At 46.1% G+C, this 19,013-nt stretch overlaps 1 protein-coding gene across 2 annotated transcripts in view; it reads left to right on the top strand.

Moving 5' to 3' along the window:
- The window catches only part of Gcat (Glycine C-acetyltransferase), a 121,365-nt gene that overhangs the window by 24,584 nt on the left and 77,768 nt on the right, over positions 1-19,013 (top strand). For both annotated transcript variants that reach the window (XM_065437153.2, XM_065437152.2), the window contains exon 3: positions 7,478-7,567. In XM_065437153.2, the coding sequence (XP_065293225.1) occupies positions 7,478-7,567 (90 nt within the window). The remainder of the gene's footprint in view (positions 1-7,477; positions 7,568-19,013) is intronic.

The following is a 19,013-nucleotide window of genomic DNA, read 5'->3' as shown; positions in this document are numbered from 1 at the left end:
GGGCGGATGAGATTAAGAAGTTTGCAGGGACAACATGGCCACAATTAGTACATGACCGGGGTAGTTGGTGAAGTATGGGAGAGGCCTTTGCCCTGCAGTGGGCGTAACCAGGCTGATGATGATGATGAGATTAATCTGAGAACAGGGCACGAAGATCAAATTTGGTATTTTTTGCTGTAAAAGTTGCTGAAAATGAAACGGGTTGAATTGGAACCCTCAGTTATACAACATTGCAGCACGCAACTTGGCACTACCATGGATTTCAGGGATATTGAAAGCACTCATAGTTTAGGCCACTTTAACTCCAGAGGAAACAGACCTGTAATCATAAAATGTGCACCCTTTAAAGTATAAGATTGGGTCTTCCGTGTACCACACCGTTGAAGTGATTGGATTTTAGGATATCAGAAGTTTACTCTCCAAACTTACTTAAGGCTAGACGGCATCTCGATCAATTTACAAAGACCCAACAAAAGGCATGCAAACTTTGGCACGGTAAACTTTTCATTGGTGACCATTTGTGCATGTTTTACCAATACACTGAAACTGTGCTCTCTTGGTCTTTGTCACCTCTAGTTCAGATATTAACTGTCACTGCAACATTTCATCTTTTTAACCAACATCCGAAGCATTTTACTTTAACTTGATGCACTCAGCAACCTAATACACACAACTGAGACGAATGGAATAGTCCTAGCTGAAAAATTGGGGACGCTTAAGCTTTGCCTTCAAGAGTGGAATGCGATAGCGTTATTGCATTCCCTTCGGACTGCCTACTCAAACGCGCTACGCCAGCCAAACGTCGCGATCGGCAGAAATAGCCTGGCCCCGACGTGCCATGAAGGCGGATGCGGTCATGGAGCGAGTGGCGCGCCACGTGTCGGGGCAGCGCCGTACATTGCGAGGAGGGGGTCTTCTGTGTTTGCCGCAAGATGGCGCTGCGTGTGCGCAGAACGCAGAAGAAATTTAGCGAAAACGTACTTCGCTACTCGTGAAACTGCGAATTCTGTAACTTACATGGTCATAATTACCGATATACACCGCAGTATAACTTTCTACGGCACGTTTCTAAGGCAACACCGCATTCACTAGAGGCGATTTTGTTCCATTTTGAAGGAACGAACTCGTAGTATTTACGAGTCGTGTACAAACAGAAGGAAGAAAAGCCAGATTGGTGTGTTTATCTGGACGAACTCCTTACCGTAAAGCGTTTTTTAACCCACTTATGCTAGCCAGACACAAGCTAGCATTTTTAATGTGATGTTATGATGTTGTTTTTCACTGTATTGTGCTAAGTTGGCAATAAAGAAAAAAAAAACTCGTGGCTGAGTGGTAGCGTCTCTGTCTCACACTCCGGAGACCCTGGTTCGATTCCCACCAGCCCATCTTGCAAGATGTTTTTTATTTATGAAGTGCCTTCTGGGATTTATCGCTCACGGCCAACGCCGCTGACGCTGACGCCGACGACACCGGCTTTTCTGCGACACGAGCTCCTTAATGCTGTCGCGTTAATATGGTTAAACCCAACAATTAGTGACACTGAGATCCTTTTGTTTTTTCATGATATGGGTGTCTTTCACTGTGACTGAGCTAACATGCTTCATGCTCCATTTAATTGTCGGTTCCCTGCCCTCACGAAAGAAAAAGAGATATTACACTTTGTCATCACAGAAATTATGTATATTGAACTCGAGAAATATTCCACAAGGCTGCTTTCTGGCTTCTTGGAACTCTCCGTAGATGTTAACTGGCTTATTTTCTGAAACAAGAGGCAAGATTGCGCAAGCATTTCGCTTTCCTAACATTCGCATGTGCACTCATGATGAGGCGGTAGTGCGCTTTTATCAGTGGTTGTCGACACGGTGAGGCAGGAGTAGGAACAGAATGCCATCTACTCAGTGGCACAGGGCGCGAAGCGACCGTTCAGAAAGTGGGGTGCTTGCGCGATCTCGCCCAAGTCGCATGATTTAATACTTATGTGCTTACAATAACTAACAGAAAAGCAATCATCCCCAGCTTAACTTAATGCTTAAATGCCTGAATAACAAAAAGAAGACTGATCTATGCCTCTAAATGCTCTAACACTGGAAGTGCTTGTCAGAAATATTGCACTGTAGAAGAAACCTTTGAGTCACTTAACTTGCCTTTTTCTCGACAGCTCTTCCAAACATGCTACATACTAACCTGAAATGGTTATGGAAAGTTTTGAATCCTAATCAAGTGCAACCACTTGCCCGATCCGACAACCCTGACCAGCGCATTTCTGACTGAAACTTCTGAGGCACCTAATTGCTAATTGCTTGTTCACATGTTTTTTACTAACGAACCTGATGACGATCTGTCTAATTTTCCATCATATGACTATCACGCTATGCCTGACATCACCTTTAGTCCTACAGGCATCACAAATGTAATTTACTTCGTCAGGTTAGCATCTTCATCAGGCATTGATGGCATTGATGGTTCCTGGACAGAAGATATCAAAGATAGTTGGTGGGCGACCTCCGCGCGAACGAATTCCTGAATTTTTACGAAGAGAGCAGCATGGTTGTCGTCGACTCCAAGGCTTGACAGTGAGTCGGTGGGCAGGGTGGGACGTCGGGTGTGAAGCCGTTGCCTGCGCAACTCGTCATAACTCTGGCACAATTCTATCACTTCAGCGACAGTGTGAGGACTCTTCGATAATAACATTTGAAACGCGTCGTCCTGAATACCCTTCATAATATGTTTGATCTTCTCCTCCTCTGACACCGACACATTCACCCGTTTGCAGAGGTCGTCAATGTCCTCAATGTAGCTCGTGAAGTTCTCTCCGGCCTCTTGGGATCGTTAGCGCAAACGCTGTTCTGCACGAAGCTTTCTTACTGCAGGCCAACCGAAAACTTGGGTAAAGTTGGTCTTGAAGACCAACCACGAAGTTAGGTCGGCATCATGGTTTAGAAACCATAGTTTCGCAACGTCCATAAGATAGAATGCGACGTTTCTTAACTTGGTAACGTCGTCCCACTGGTTATGGGCACTCACTCGCTCATAAGACGAGATCCAATCGTCAACGTCTTTGTCATCTGTGCCGGAGAAGATAGGGGGATCTTGCAGACGCAAGCCACCGGCACAAACCAAGGTGGCCAGCGCCGTTGGAGGAGCTGGAGGAGTGCGTGTGTCGTCAGGCATGATGGGGGGTAGAGTGCGACTCCGAAGTTCCAGGGTGGTCGAAACCCCGCACCTCCACCACTTGCCATGAGATTTATTAGCAACGGGCACGAACGGGTAGCCGTCACAAGGGTTTGGTGAAAGACAGCAACCACGAGCTCAAGCCGGTAGCGATGGTGCTGTGGCGCAGGCAGGCTACTCTTCTTCATTACAAGAAATAAATATTACATCACACATTTCAACATACTTTCTTGTTTGTGGGCTATACGGGAAACAGTCTCAAACTTTGCTAATTGAGTGCTTGGTCACTTGAAAATTTATTGCTCTCCACATAGTGTTACCATGGTAAAAATCATGTACTTTAGTATGACGTTCTGGCGGGCTCGTTTGAAAGCAAGAAAGGCAAAAAAAAAAGAAAAACATAACAAACAGGGAATATCACATCAATAAAAAAAATGTTGAAATGATGTCATGAAAGCATGAAGGCTCAAAATACGGCTTAATGAAAACAACGATGGAAAGTGGGGGTGACGGCGACTATGGAAGTTACAAATGTGACTATGGAAAGAGTGAAGTCTGGTGAAAAAACTAATGCTCGGTGGCATTCACAGCACAAAACACCTACAACAAACAGAACCAAAAGACACCTTAAACCGCCAAAAGGAATTTTTTTTTAAGCGGTATACTCCAGAAAATTGACTTCTTCTGGAAGCAATGAGATATGCCATGCCGATACATTTCTCGCCATTTTTTAGTATGTAGAACGTTTCGACAATCTCCCTCTCAGTTTGATCCCTCGAATAGAACAGGAACCTTGTGCTATTCAAAATTGGTTTACAAGCGTTTCTTCTGCCTTCTTTTCCTCTGCATCTGTCATAGTGCAGGGCCAAAGTGCCGCCTGCCTTGTTTTTTATATGCCGTTGGTATTCCTGTGCTCTTTCATCGAAACACCTGCCCATTTGTAGGGAATCGAATACACTACCCCACAAACACGGTCTGTGTAGTGCGTTTCGTGCATGGTTGAATGCTGTGGCCTACTCTTTCTCTTGCTTGTCACCATGGAGCACACTCTACTGAGCTTGCATGGAGCTGAAAAAACGACCTTGATCCCTAGTGGCTTGCTACTTTTTTTATGTGTGAAACTCGATGAATAAAGGGGATGACCTGCAATTTTTCTTTCTTAATACCCTCTTTCTGGTGCTTTTTACCTTTAAGTTTTTGCAAAACACTTTCACAGGCACCTGTGATTAAACTCTGAGGGTAACCAGTCGAGAGAAGTGCCTAACTTGCTGATTGAAACTGGTTTCTAACTTGTGCTTGCATGATTTTTCCAGGGTGGACTTACAAGCTAGGGTTATGTTGGCTCTCTTAACTAGTTTGGAATGTGCACTTTCAAATGGCCATTGGGTCTTCTTTGTCCTTGTCCTGGGTTTGTAATACCAACAGATGTGTTTTGGGTCAAAATGAAGGGAGTTATTCCTGGCTAACTTGTGGATGAATGTGAGCCCCCCCCCACTGCCGAAGCTGATTGGAATATCTTTAAACTGGTGATCTACGGCATTATTAAGCTTATCTTGTGTGGACACGGGGAGTATGACTAAGTAGTCATCAACCTTACGAAAGATGCGCACGACATGATGCCCAGAAATTAATTGTTGAACTCGTTGATCGAACACCAACAAATATATATTGCAAAAGATAGGTGCAACTGAAAAACCTATACATATTCCAGCCTTCTGCACTCTAATTAGATATTCCAATCAGCTTTGGGGAAGGGGAGCTCACATCCACCCATTAGCGGGTGAATGTGACCTCGACCTTGCCTGTTACAGTAAAAGCTCGTTTCAGTTCAAATTAATGAAAGTTCGAACTAACAAAAGTGAAGGAAACACAATTTGGAAGCAGTAGGGCATGTCACAAATTTAATGCTTGAGAAAGTCCGTGATCGTAGTCTGCCTTTTTTCCTTGAAGGCGACAGCCAGCACTTTTTGCTCTAACGAGCAAATGTGGAGGAACATCTCCTGTTCGCCTTCTTCAAAACTGAAGAGACGGGCAGCATTCAATCCAGCCATGACCTCCGCAGTGGAGGGCCGCACTGGTGCTTCATCTTCCTCCTCCTCCTCGTCACTGGCAGCGACAGGTTCAGCACTTCTGACCTGAGAAATATCCTCATCTGTCAGCGCACCACACACCACTGCACTCTCGTCCACGTTGACACAGTCAGCAAAGGAGATGTCGTCCAAAATGTCCGCCATGGGAGCGGTGACACCATCTTCGAGTGCAGGTGGCTGGTTTCCTTCTTACAGAGCTTACGCGCCGCAGCCGCAGTGGCGATACCAGATTGCTATCGTAACCACAGTTACTTGCTCCCAAGCATGTACAAGCATGTGTAATGCACTTAGGATCGTCACCTGATAATTATTACACAAAATAATTCGCTCCAACTGATGGCGCTGGTAAAACGATTAAAAATTTTTAATGATAGCTTGGTCCATGGGCTGCAGCGCCGCTGTAGTGTTAAGTGGAAGGAAGGCTAGCTCAATAGCCTTCATCTCAACATTGACCTTATGAGCCGAACAGTTGTCAACGAGCAGGAGGACTTTCCGTCCATAACGCTCAAACTTTTTGTCCATCTCAGCTAGCCACTGTCCGAACAGTTCCCCTGTCATCCATGCCTTTCCATTCGCTGCGTAGTCCACTGGGAGGGACCGGATGTTCTTGAAGCAACGCAGACTTTTCGATTTGTTGATCACTAAAAGCGGCAGCTTTTCAGTTCCTGCCATGTTCGCAGCAACCAATACAGTTATTCTCTCCTTGCTTCTTTTCCCTCCAGTGCACTTGTCACCTTTATATGTGATTGTTTTGGCAGGCAGCAATTTGAAAAATTAAGCAGTTTCGTCCGCATTAAAGATGTCCTTTGGAGAATACTTCTCCATGTGGCCTTGCAACACCTCGGAGCACCAAGCTTCACACGTTTAAACGTTTACGGCCTTTGCTTCTCCTGACACAGCACGGAAAGCAAGGTGGTAATGCTCGCGGAAACGGTGCAGTGACCCATCTGAAGCAGCAAAGTCGTTGCAACCCAGCTACAGGGCGAAGTCCGCTGCCTTCGCCAGTATCACAGGGCCGCTCAGTGGAATATCCTGAGCGCGCATGTCTTTTATCCAAAGCAGTAGCGCTTTTTCGAGGTTGGGATACTTTGCGGGCCGCAACCACTTCCTTTCGTTGGCAACTTCTGCCGCCAAGGCATCTTCAGTAGCTCTCTTATTCTTTATGTAAGTAGATAGCGTGCTTTTCGGTATTGCATGCTTCTTTGCAATTTCTTGCTTAGACAAGAGTCCGGCATCCACTTCCCGCAGGATATCACTCTTCTCTTGCAGTGTTTTGGCGTGGTATTTGCTGCGGGCACATGCCATCTTCAAGTCGCAGCTCTGGGTCCGACTGTGCCACACCACCGATGTCCACCGAAACAAACATTAGCGGAGACTTAACACCATTGCAAAGAATCACGACGGCTGGTACCTCCTAAGCTGAAAACAGACGTGCACAACCGATGAAGACTGCCGAGATAAAGGCGCTGAACAACATTTGCAAAGCCTCCGAGATTCGCGATGGGCAGGAAGTCTTGGAGGTCTCGTAGAATGGAGAGGAGGCAGCCGCCGTGGCCTTCTGGCCGACCCTGCGCCGGTTAGATTTTCCCCCATTTTGCCTTCTATCACCGTTTTCTCCGTTCCAGAGGCGATGAAGCCTTATGTGTAGGCAGTAGGTGTGTTTCTCTGGCCATGTGCCTGGTGCCAAGCCGCCGGCACAGTGGCACGTAGTTCAAATTAACCATGGTGGAACCTTCTCGCGTTCGAATAAACAGGCTTTTCTATACATAGACTTATGTGAAGCTTGGCCGGACCAAATCGTACAGTTCGAAATATCCGTAAATTTGAATTATTTAAGTTCGAATTAACGAGCTTTCACTGTACTATCCTCATTCGTTGCTTTACTCTTGACTTGTTCCAGAGATGTGGAGACTAACCCTGGTCCCAAGATTGATTATGTTCTCTCCCTTGTCAATTAATGCTACGCTGAAACTATAGAAATGCTAAATAAAATTCAAAAAGTCATCACTGGAATTGAAACTGCGGTAACAGCCATTGAGGGCACATTGGGTGGTAAAGCTCAAATGGAAACCAACTGCGAAGGCAGGAGTGAATCAGTGAAACCTGACCAACTTTTGGCTTTGTTTCACACTTGGATGTCTTCAAATAATGAAGGAAAGCTGAGATGTTACTTATGTGTGATATGAATGATGTGCTTGATGCACCAACACCTGCAGAGTCACCCGGATGTGATCGAGGCTGGCAAGAAGGCCCTGGACACTCATGGTGCAGGGCTGAGCTCAGTGCGCTTCATCTGTGGAACACAGGTGAGTTGTGTTTGTGCATTTTCGGTGTAACTGCACCTTTCCTAGTGTGTGGTGCAGCAACATGTGACTAGACAGACAGGCGGATGGTGTTTGTGATAGTGTACTTTCATTGTGTCATGGGTTAAAGTCCCAGCCTCGTTAGCAGCATTCTAATGTACGGAGATTGCTCCAAAATCGGTGCACAGCCCTTCAATGTAAATCCTGTCAGGATTGTGGCATGATTTTGTGGCTGCTCCTCTTCCCTTTCCACCTGGGTGATCAGACTCAGCTCCTGGTTCAGCTGAGAAAAAATTCAGTGGGCCGCTTGAATTGAACCTTCATCGATGGAGAGTGGAGCCCTTGCTGTTTTCTTTGGTCACACAGGGGGCACAGGAGGCATGGGTGCCTGTGGCCAGGGCAACTACACAGAACGCTGGGCACCACTAGCATGTTGCTGCTGGGGAAAAGCTATACTGCACACTCTAGTGGTGACCAAAGGGCCTGGTTGCAAGAGTGCAAGGCAGTCTCTGTCAGCCCCTGACGAGTGTGGCTCCCAGCTTAGTAAGACTGTGCAGAAACCCTATGCACCACACTTTGGCTTATTGTTTCGATAGAGGCAACACAAATTACTCTAGCTGTAGTTGTTCTGATAGGGGCAACACAAATTACTCTAGCTGTAGGTGCAAGGCACAGGATGAGCTCAGGTCTGAGAAATCCCCAAATTTGGAGGATGAGAGAAGAGTGGGCACGGACCTTGCACTCTCCCACAACCTGAAGAGCAAGGGTACGATTCCCATGAACAAAAGCTCAATGAAAGCTGCCCATTGCACCTTCTGGATGGAGCTACAGCTGAATGCCAGCCCAAGTGTTGGAATAGAAGCAGAAGAATATAGGCAAACAACTGCTCATAGGCAGTGCAGAGTGTTTAAAACTATGCTTTCCTTGCCTCTGCCCTCTCCTTAGAGGGTGCTGGCTGCTGCTGTTTTGCGCATTTGATCACTTCTGAGTGATCAATACCAATACCACTGAGCAATAATTTAGACTCGACTGGGACGGCCAAGAAGTCGGAAGAATTGCGAGTTCTAAATACAGAATTTACAAGACTTCATTCCACAAGTGGCCAAAACAGAATATACCGTACTGTCAGATTGTCACTTTCGAGGATACCATCAATTTCGCCCAACTTGCACGAGACGCACTGGCGTCTACGAGTGACAGCAATCTTGTCACAGTGCGGAAGCACGGTTGCCCATTGATGCGTGCGGTTCTAGTCATGCGCATAGGTCGGCAAACACACTTGTGAGTCATGTCACTCAGGCTCAGACTGACCCGCGTGTCTGAGTGAGTCTGCCTCAGTATAATTTTGGTGATCGTGAGTGAGCCTTAAGCTAAAAATAAATTTTGTGAGAGCCAGAGTGAGTTCTGATTATTTTGCCGTACGGTCAATTCAGAAAAAAAAGCCATCGCTAAAATTATGGCGGTGGCAGCAACGTGAAAAGTTTGTCGAAGTGGCGTACCATACTTTGAACGCCTGTATTGAGAGAAAGAGAATAAAAAAGAAAACACTCAACACGGAACTGCGCCGCTTCTGCACTATTGCCAGCACAGTGCTTGCACCTATGCTGCACTTCCATATTCCCTTGCACACACTCACGTGCAAGCTTTGCGTGCGTGCCTGCTTGACACCCACTCCCTGCCCGGTGCTTATCGTTGCGCTCCCAAAACTGTGTCTACTCCTTGCACCTCCACAACATGATGGAAAGAGTTTGAAAGGGAAATGTGAGAAGCATCGCAGGCGTATGCAAAGCATGGGGTGCCTTGCTAACATAGCTTTCACTTTCGCCTTTACCTTTGCGAGGAGGGTAAGGCATTATCAGGTGTTACGGCACTGGCGTGAGAAGCAAGCGTGATCACATTGCGAATGCTTAGTGTGGCTGGTTCTGTTGTAGCCAGGAAGGAAGAGCGAGATGGCCAGACGAGGAGTCACATACACACACGTTTAATGGTCTCTCAGACGTATTCTATCTCAAGAAGAAAAGCACGCGCTGCCAGATCGCCAACCACGCGCAGTCACGGGGAACTGTGTCTCCCCGCTTTCACTAGATGGCAGCATATACAATATCTCCCCAACAGAGCAAGCGAAGTTCACTGCAGCAGGCGGCTTCACGCACTTCCCAGTTCTAGTATGCATGTGGGAAGTGTCTTGGCAACATGAACAGGCATCTGCTACAATTCGCTGATACAAACACTTTCTGCGTTGGTTTTAGCAGGGGAATAGCGAACTAGCTGGGTCCTGTTCCTGTATACAGCATCAGTGTCGGTGTTAACCCAGTAGGATCGAGGCTTATCGGCTGGGGCTTGCGCTGTCACTTTGCACTTGAGGTCTATCAACCAGACGTTGTCTCCGTAGAATAGCTCAGGAAGGTCGCGGACTCCATGACGTCTGTCAAAGTCTTTCCTTTGACATTTCCAGTACTGTTTCTCGAACTTCCAAAAGCTCTCTTGATCCGGCAATTGGGGTGTCAGCTTGGTGGAACTAAGATGAAGCTTGGTTCTTAGCCAAGGACCCATCAGTAGTTCCGCAGGGCTATACCCATTCTTCAAAGGAGTCGGCCTGTAAGCTAGAAGCATCAAGTAAGGGTCTTTCACCTTTGTCATGGAAGTCTTGATGATTTTTGCCGCAGCCTCAGCAAGTCCATTGCTCTGAGGATAGTGAGGGCTAGAGGTAATGTGCTTGAAGGCGTAGTCCTGAGCGAAGAGTGAAAACTCAGTCGACGAAAACTGTGTGCCGTTGTTGGAAACCACTTCCTCAGGAATCCCGTGGCGGGCAAAAAATGACTTGCAGTGGTTGACTACAGCTGCGGACGTAAGCTTCTCGAGCCAAGCCAGTTCAGGGTATCTTGAATAATAATCTGTTGTTATCAACCACCACTTGCTGTTACAGTGAAACAAGTCCATTGCAATGCGTTTCCAGGGTCTTTCTGGAAATTCGGAACTATTTAGTGGCATTTTTCTGTTACTTGTTGTTCTCTCTGCAGCTCGGTCCTGTTTCTTGGGCTCTCCATTTTCATAATGGCTTCAACTTTCCTTTTGTTGGGTCGTGTTGCATCTTGGTCTAGCCAGCGTCCAAGGAATGTGAGGCGCTGGACAATAAACAAGCATTTGGTTTCATTCAATGTCACTGCAGCCTTGACGAGTAGCTGCAGCACATTTCTGAGTGTCTCATTGTGCCCATGCTCATTCGAACTCCAGATAAGGATGTCGTCCATGTGACAGACAACCCTACTGACGCCTTCTAAAATGCATGACATCTGTTTCTGGAAGTGTTCAGGAGCAGGCGCAATTCCAAATGGTAACCGGTTGAAACAGAAGCGCCCAAAAGGTGAGATGAATGTGGTGAGCTTTTTAGAACCTTCACAACATGGAATTTGCCAAAATCCAGAGTTAGCATCCAGTTTAGAGTACATTTTAGCTCCGTGAAGAAGTCCGAGAGTGTACTCCACGGAAGGGATAGGATGCCATTCTCTCAGAACGTGGCGGTTCACTTCTGTGAAGTTCACGCAGATTCTCACGTCTCCGGAGGGCTTTGGGATGATTAACGTTGGTGCACACCACTCAGTTGGCTCGTCAACAGGTGATATGATGCCGAGATTCTGCATTCTTTGTAGTTCCAACTTTGTGCTTTCGTATAAAGGAATTGGGATGCGCCTCGGGGTGCTTAGCGCAAAAGGTTTCGTTCCTGCTTGCATTTGAATTTGGTGTTCCCTGTGCAGCTTGCCGAGTCCCTGGAATAATGCTGGAAATTCTTCTTTCGGATTCACTTTCTCAGCAATGGCGTTTACAAATGTCAACATCTGGAGTTCTTTGATCGCTGGCTTGCCTAGCAACGGAGTGCGGACCTCATCTAAGATGTAGACATCCTGAGTAGTCGTATGGTCGCGGTAGATGAGCTTGACTTGTGCCACTCCTATGGCTGGATGAAGCTTTCAATCTGGACCATGTAGCTGGCGAGGAGGAGCCGAGTGAAAAGGTCTGTCCTTGAGCGTCTGGAATATTTGCTTCGGGAGGACTGTTTCGTCGGCGCCAGTGTCGATGTAGAAATATACTGGCTGACCTTGAACCAAAACTGTTGCCTCCCACGTTCCAGCATCCAACGTCTTGATTACTCCGAGGAATCCTGCTTCTAAATTGACTTGTTGCATTTCAACACGATTGAGGCGCCGCAACATGCATACAGAGGTGTAATGGCCCCTTTTCCGGCAATTCCTGCAGACTTCTGAGCATTGTTGATTCTGAGCATTACCTGGCGTCCGGACACTGGACGTGAACTTGGACGAGCCTGACGAACGTGCGCGCCTGGCATCCGAGCCACGTGGAGGCAGCTCGTCTTTCCTGCGCCTTATCTGATGGCGGGGATGCTGTTGTGCCATTACCACCAGCCCAGAATCTGAATCTACAAGATGCAGAATTTATCCTGCGAATGCCCTTTGGACAAACCCGGGGCTGTGCCGAAAGGCACAGTGCCCTAAATTCTCCTTGACAAGTCAAGATGCTGAGCCATCAGGCAGCAGAGTCCTGAGGAGAAGCATCTGCAAGCAGCATGTCCAAACGTGCAACAAAGTGCTAGACAGCCCGGCGCCGTATTTCCTTTTCCCTGGAGGTCACCGCGCACGGCAACGTTGAAGCGGGTGGCCAGCGCAGTTGCTGGTTGGACCTCTCAGACGGCCGTCGAGTGCTAGCTTTGTATTGGGCCGTTTGAGTAACAATTGTTTCTCGGGGCTTTATAAGCCCCGCCGCCGCCGCCTGGAGAACCGGATCGACCGACCCAGCAGGAGCCGAGTGCCGCTCTCGAGCGGAGTGAGATGTGTCACGCGTTGGAGTCTCACCGGACGTCGCTGTGCTGGAACAGTCGCGTTTGCTGTGAGCTCTCGGCCCCCGAGCCGATCCGATCTTGTCCTGTATGATGACCTGTATATAGTGTATAAAGTCCCTTTCGTTATTCATATCGACGCCTTACTCGGAGTCTTCGCTACCAACGCTCTGTCACGAAACGGGTGACGAGCGCTACGGGACCACCTCAAAGTCGTAACAGCATGCTGGGCACAGAGTACGAGAGTGACACTCTTGACTGCATCAATGGCATGGTTTCTGCATGCTGCTTTTACTGGAGGATGAAGATTACTTGTTTGCCTCACGTGAATAGCTGCCGTTTCTGTCCTGTTTCAAAGTACCCCAAGTGGATTGGGGAGCGGACGCAACTTTGTTCACATGTGGCACTTCCTGGCAGAGCTCGACTTGTTGCTGACGGACGCTCTCGATCTCACGGACGGACTCAAGAGCCTTCTGAAGAGTGAGGTCTGCGTCGAGCTGTAGCCTGGTGGATAGCTGCTTATCTTTTATCCCAACTACAAGGCGGTGGCGCGTGAACTCTTCTTGAAGACTGCCGAACTCGCAGTCTTTCGAAAGTGTGTGAAGCGCAGTAATGAAATCTTTGGCCGACTCACCGTCTTGTTGCACTCTGGTGTTGAATCGGGCTCATTCAAAGATTACGTTGCGTCATGGGATAAAGTATTTGTCGAACTGCTCCAAGACGGCGTTGAATTTCTTAGAGTTCTCTTCAGAGAGCGCAATAGGGGTGTAGATTACCTCAGCTCGCTCGCCCATGATGTAGAGTAGCATGTCTACTTGATGCTTCTCAGGCTGAACACACAACCCTGAAGAGGTTCGGAAACGTTCAAATCTTTGTTTCCACTTCAGCCACTCGTTTGGTGTCAAAAAGTTGAAGACGTCCGGCAGTTGAATTACGAATGATGCCATGGCCTTTAACGTTAAGGGGTCAGTTGCTTGAGTACCGACATGTGCGTATAGAGAGCAGCTTACCGGCGTTTCGTTGCTGGCATCGTCCTTCGCACGAAGGAGGTCTAGGAGCCGATGTCCGCTGGTAGAACCTCTTCTGACACCATGTTGTAGCCAGGAAGGAAGTGCGAGATGGCCAGACGAGGAGTCACATACGCACACATTTAATGGTCTCTCAGATGTGTTCTATCTCAAGAAGAAGAGCATGTGCTGTCAGATCGTCGACCACGTGCAGTCACAGGGAACTATGTCTCCCCACTTTCACTAGATGACAGCATATACAACAGGTTCAGTTAGCATTCCTTTTCAGCATGTGCTTGACCTTCTGTGTTACGCGTGCATGCTGCTTAAATTGTGTGTTGGCACCGTTGGCTTGTGCGGATGTGGCGCTGGCATTCTGCACAATTAATGTTGATGTCACAGCCGTCTGCTGGCTGTGCTGTATGCATATCTAAGCTTATGAGCAATTTTTGTCTGGCATCTGTGAAACATATGGCATATGGCATCTGTGAAACAACTGGGGGGACCTTCGAAAAGTTCAGTTCCCAGCCGTGTATTCCAGTATGGTGAGGTGACACAAACTTTCAAGTGTGCTCATGTATCCTAGTTAGGTTAGGCGTCATGTTACTTAGGCTTTTTTTTATACTGAATTTCATGGTGCATACTGTTTCTCCTACGATGCAATCTTGGCGAGCATGCCTGCCAAAAAGTTAATTGAGCATGCCAAAAAGTTAATTGAGGGTACAGCTAGTATTTTAATGGTGTTACTTATGTTACTTCCTGGATCTATTCAGTTAAATTTTTCTTTCCATGACATAGTTTCAGCTGCACTTAAAGTGATTGCGCTGTGCATGCTCATTATATATGCTCACTTTTTGTAATGGATTTCTGGACATTGTGATGTATCGAAAATATGGTGCTTTGTTGTATGAACAATACTGCATCATTTTTCTTCGTGATTTGTCACTTGCCATCTCTGTGGATGTGCTCTTATCAGAATCAGACTAATAATGTCTTACTTCTTTATTTTCGTACACATTTACAATTTTTGACATGTTTGCAATATCATGTAGCTAAATTATAATGCATCATTTATGAAGAAAAACCGTATAATTCGATTATGACCATCGAGACTTTCCCTTGACATACATCTAAATCAGCACGCTCATACATTTAAGAAGGCAATTTTGTACCGTTTGCATGCACTCAGTACGAATGACAATAAAAGCAAACGGGAGCGTGATAAAAGCAAGTGGGAGCGCAAAGATGGAAACATCGAGCTAATGCACCGCAAGCCGCACACTCTAGATCTAGCGGCACCACTGCCTGTTAAGATGGCTGCCTTTATGTGTAAGCCTGTTGTGGCTGGGTAACATTATGCTTCATTAATTGGCATTCATGTAAAAACATCAATTGCTTTCTCCCATTTGCAAGGTAGTTCATTTCTGCCTCCTTCTGACATAACTTGTGCATACACTATGTCGACAAGTCGGTAGCGCTGGGCAGTGTGTCGTCATGAGGCTAGGTAAAGTGGACTATGCTGAACCAGTTTGCAAACTGTTATATTTTTTCATTGCGTAAGCATTAGAAGTGTCAAAGTGGAAAAAAGTGTATGTGCGTGAAGTGTGGGAAGCCAGACATGTGGTAGAAGTGTGTGTGTACATGCACGAAACTCACCATAGTTGACTCCACACCATCGTCAGTTGCACTTAGCTCTTCGAAGAGGCAGGATGTGTGTCAAGTGAGCTGAAGAGCACTTTGCAATGTGGTGAACGCAGTTTGTCACCTACCAAAGGCCTCAAAGAGGTGTGACATGATGCTGACGCATTTTTCTCACATTTACAGCTGAATCGCCGCTGCATTTTTTATTTGTAGAAACAGGAATTTAACCAGAAAGAAATCAGAGCGCGTCAAACCCAAACTGAACTGGTATTTCTTTTTCGGTTTGACACTCTGGTTTGTTTGTCGGTAAACACTGGTGAGTGGGAATGCATGTCATTATGAGCATAAACGAGTATGTGTGATTTTGAGGGGAAGAGTCTACAAGTGAGCGCGTGGCAGTGCATGTTTGTAAACATGAGTGTGAATTTGACTTTGAAGCAAGCTCTGATCTTGCTTTCTATCAGTGATCCTTTTAGTGAATTAGTAATTCACATGAGTTATAAGCCTGTGAGTTCAAATCAAATGAGTAAGCGTGCCCTTTCATGAGATTTAGTAGAGTCTGGTCCGATGATTCCATTAGTTTGATTATGTCCATAATTACATCGACCCAAAAGAGTCAGAGTGAATGTAAGTCCATGATTCTAAGTAGGCCTGCCTGAGTTTGCTTCTTGTGAGTCTGAGCACGAGTGAACCTGGCTTGGTGTGTCTAAGTCCGAGTCAGTTCCGCTTAGTAGAATATTGGTGAGTTTGAGTCCAAGTGGCCCAGCTGAGTAGAATATTGGTGAGTCTGGGTTTAAGTGAGTTCCATTAATTTTGCTGACCTATTGTCATGCAAATATAGCAAAAGTATCTTCAAAATTGATCATCCAGTAGTACGGTCTAAGTTTGTCGACGTGTTTCTGCATGCATGTACACCATTCGCCTAGACAGTGAGATAATAAACAACTCACGCAGACGGTGAGTTGTAGTGATTTTATGGCAATGCCTTTTATGTTATTCCTTTTCACGCTTTTGTGCTTTGTCAGCAGTCAGAGTGACGTTCCACTGGCGTCATCAGCAGGATCAGCCGACCATGAACGGTGGATGATAAGAGCAAAATGGAACTTGCATGACAAAATGCGCAAATTTCAAATGCAGCTTTTAACGAGTTACTGGATTGGCTTGTACTGTGTTTTGGGCACATTTGACAACTTCTAGATCGACTAGGCTTCAATTGTTCCAGTATAGAGGAAATGCTGGCAACATATCAACATGAAATCATCTATATTTATACTGGACTCAGTGGCCAAATTAGCATACGGTCATGCAGTTGGAGTCTGAGTTATCACACGACAGGCTGCAAGGTGTCAGAAATTAACCCGCCACGGTGGCTTAACAGCTGTGGTGTTGCACTGCTAAGCACGTGGTCGCGTGATCAAATACTGGCTGCGGCAGCTGCATTTCGACGGGGACGAAATCCAACAACGGCCATATCCTGTGCATGAGGGGCATGTTAAAGATCCCCTGGTGGTTGAAATTAATCTAGAGTCGCCTACTATGGCATGCCTCATAATCAGATCATGGTTTTGGCATGGGAAACTGCAGAATTCATTAATTCAAAGTGACAGAAATTTCGGTTGTCCTTGTGCATTGTTTGTGAAACCAGTGGTGGTTCTGCAGAGCTGTCGAAGTTATCCAAAGATGTCCAAGTTATCCAAGATGTTCAAGCATGCCCAAATTATCGGCCGGCGACTGTAGTGCGAACCAAGGCGGCTGGTGCAGCCGGTGATCTGTGCAACTGTAGGCATTAGTTCCATCACAAAGACATCTTCGTTTTCCTGCCATCCTCCTCATTCCTTTATTGTAATGCCGTCATCATTTTATTGTCGTCAGTTTTTTGTTTTTTTCATTTAAGAACACTTTACTGGCCTGTAGGAATGCATGGGGTAAGAGGGGACTACACTTACATAAATTCAAAACAAATGTTATTATAAGCAACAAAAATGGCATCAGTGTAACAAAAGCACTATTCGTACTATGCTCTAGCACACAATGTCAAGATAGTCAATACAAAAATTCAATTAAAATGAAAACTAAAAACAGGAACAAAAACACGTAGAAAGGTACATGTAACTATTACATGAAGATCATTGTATTACAGAGTAAGCACATAGACACAAGGGAAGACATAAATAATGAACCACCGTAATGCAAAGTGAGAGAAAACGAACATGCAGACAACAACAAACTCTGTCATCCACACTTGGCTCCAGGTTCACGGAGTTTGAAACGTGTGTGAACTCACGTGGGATTTCTTCAGAAAAATAAATAATCAATATAAGATATGCACAAAATTTATAAACTACGGATCAGTGAAAATGCTTGATATAGAAAGCTACAGGTAAAGTATAAAGGCTCAGAAAAATGAAGACACAGCAGGACTAGAGACGATAGTGTTCAATCAGTTGACTGCGAAAAGTGTCATGGTTAGATTGGGAAGTGACGTTATCCCGGAGAGTGTTCCATAGACAGATAGCACAAGGCAGAGGTGAAAAATTGAAAGCATGTGTAGTGCCGGAAATGCGGGTGCAGCTCAACTGATTGTGCAGTCTTTCTGACGTCTAACATGCTTCTTTCAGATTTGGTATGGATGCAGCAGCTGTGTGAATGAATCGACGAAAAAGTGATAAAATGGCAATGTCTTGATGCGTGCTTAATGGTTACAATGAAAGGTCAAGATTTATTTGGATTACACTTGAATGATAAGTATAAATGCTTGAAACGGAATGGAATCGTATTTTTGTCATGATGTCGCCGTCACTCCCCTATCATCATGCAGTTTTTAATCCATCATTTTTATTCTATTGTCAGTCTGGTGCCTCCTCGTTGTCATTCCTTTGTTACCATGCTTTCGTCAGTGTTCTCTCATCATTATTCAATCGTTGTCATCATTATGCCATCATTGCATTGTGGTCATGCAGTCATTGTCAATCCATTGCCATCATTCCACCATTGTCATGCCTCCATCATTATGCCGTCATCGTCATTTGCCTTCGTCATTTTTTCTTTTTCATGCGATAATGAATGTTCTGTTGTCATCAATCTGGCATCGTCAAATCATCATTGTCATACCTTTATCATTCTGCCAGTGTCACACAGTTTTTGTCAGTCCATAATCACCATGCCTTCGTCATTATGCCATTGTCCTTACGACATCATTGTCATACTGCGTGGGATCTCAAATATGCTCTTGGGACAATGCCTGCTAACCAAATCACAACACATAGAACATTCTGATAGGTGCGCAACAAATCGAGCATGTGTGACTCACCGCAACTGGATAGCGAGCGAATATGTTCGCCCACATGCTAGACAACAAGGCCTAGTCATTCACATGTATGATAATGCAAACGGTGGCACATTCGAATGATCATGTTCACCCATTCCAGTGTCTCGCTCTCAAGCCTTTCTCGGTTTCTCGGATGGTCCCACGAAGCATGGATCGGTGCACGTGTGGAAGGTTCAGGCCACTGGCCAAGACAGGGAGAGCCTACTCCCTGTTGCACCCGAGTAACGCCGCCGTTAGGTGGTGCTAGCAGTGCAACGCTCACACCATATCTCGTGACCACACCGACCACCGCTGCCACTTAGCTACAGGGAGAAGCCAGATTACAGGAAATGCGAGCCATGTCGGAAAACAATATCAGGGGAAGCGTGAAAGTCGAGCATCCCCACAACCGTTAGCTTCATTCCTTCCTTACCAAACTGTGTCATCGTTCCACTGTCATGCCTTTATCATTATGGGGTCGTCGTCATGCCGTCAACATCAGGCAGTCGTCGTCATTCGATCGTTATCGTGCTGTCATCATCATTCTATAATTGTCACACAGTCTTGGTAAGGCCATTATTGTCATGTCATCATGGTCACTCCTCTGTCATCATGTGTGAGATTTTCATTTTGAAGTATCAC

The sequence above is a fragment of the Dermacentor albipictus genome, chromosome 1 (assembly GCF_038994185.2).
Source record: "Dermacentor albipictus isolate Rhodes 1998 colony chromosome 1, USDA_Dalb.pri_finalv2, whole genome shotgun sequence".
NCBI lineage: Eukaryota > Metazoa > Arthropoda > Arachnida > Ixodida > Ixodidae > Dermacentor > Dermacentor albipictus.
This window is presented reverse-complemented; position numbering and strand designations above follow the sequence as displayed.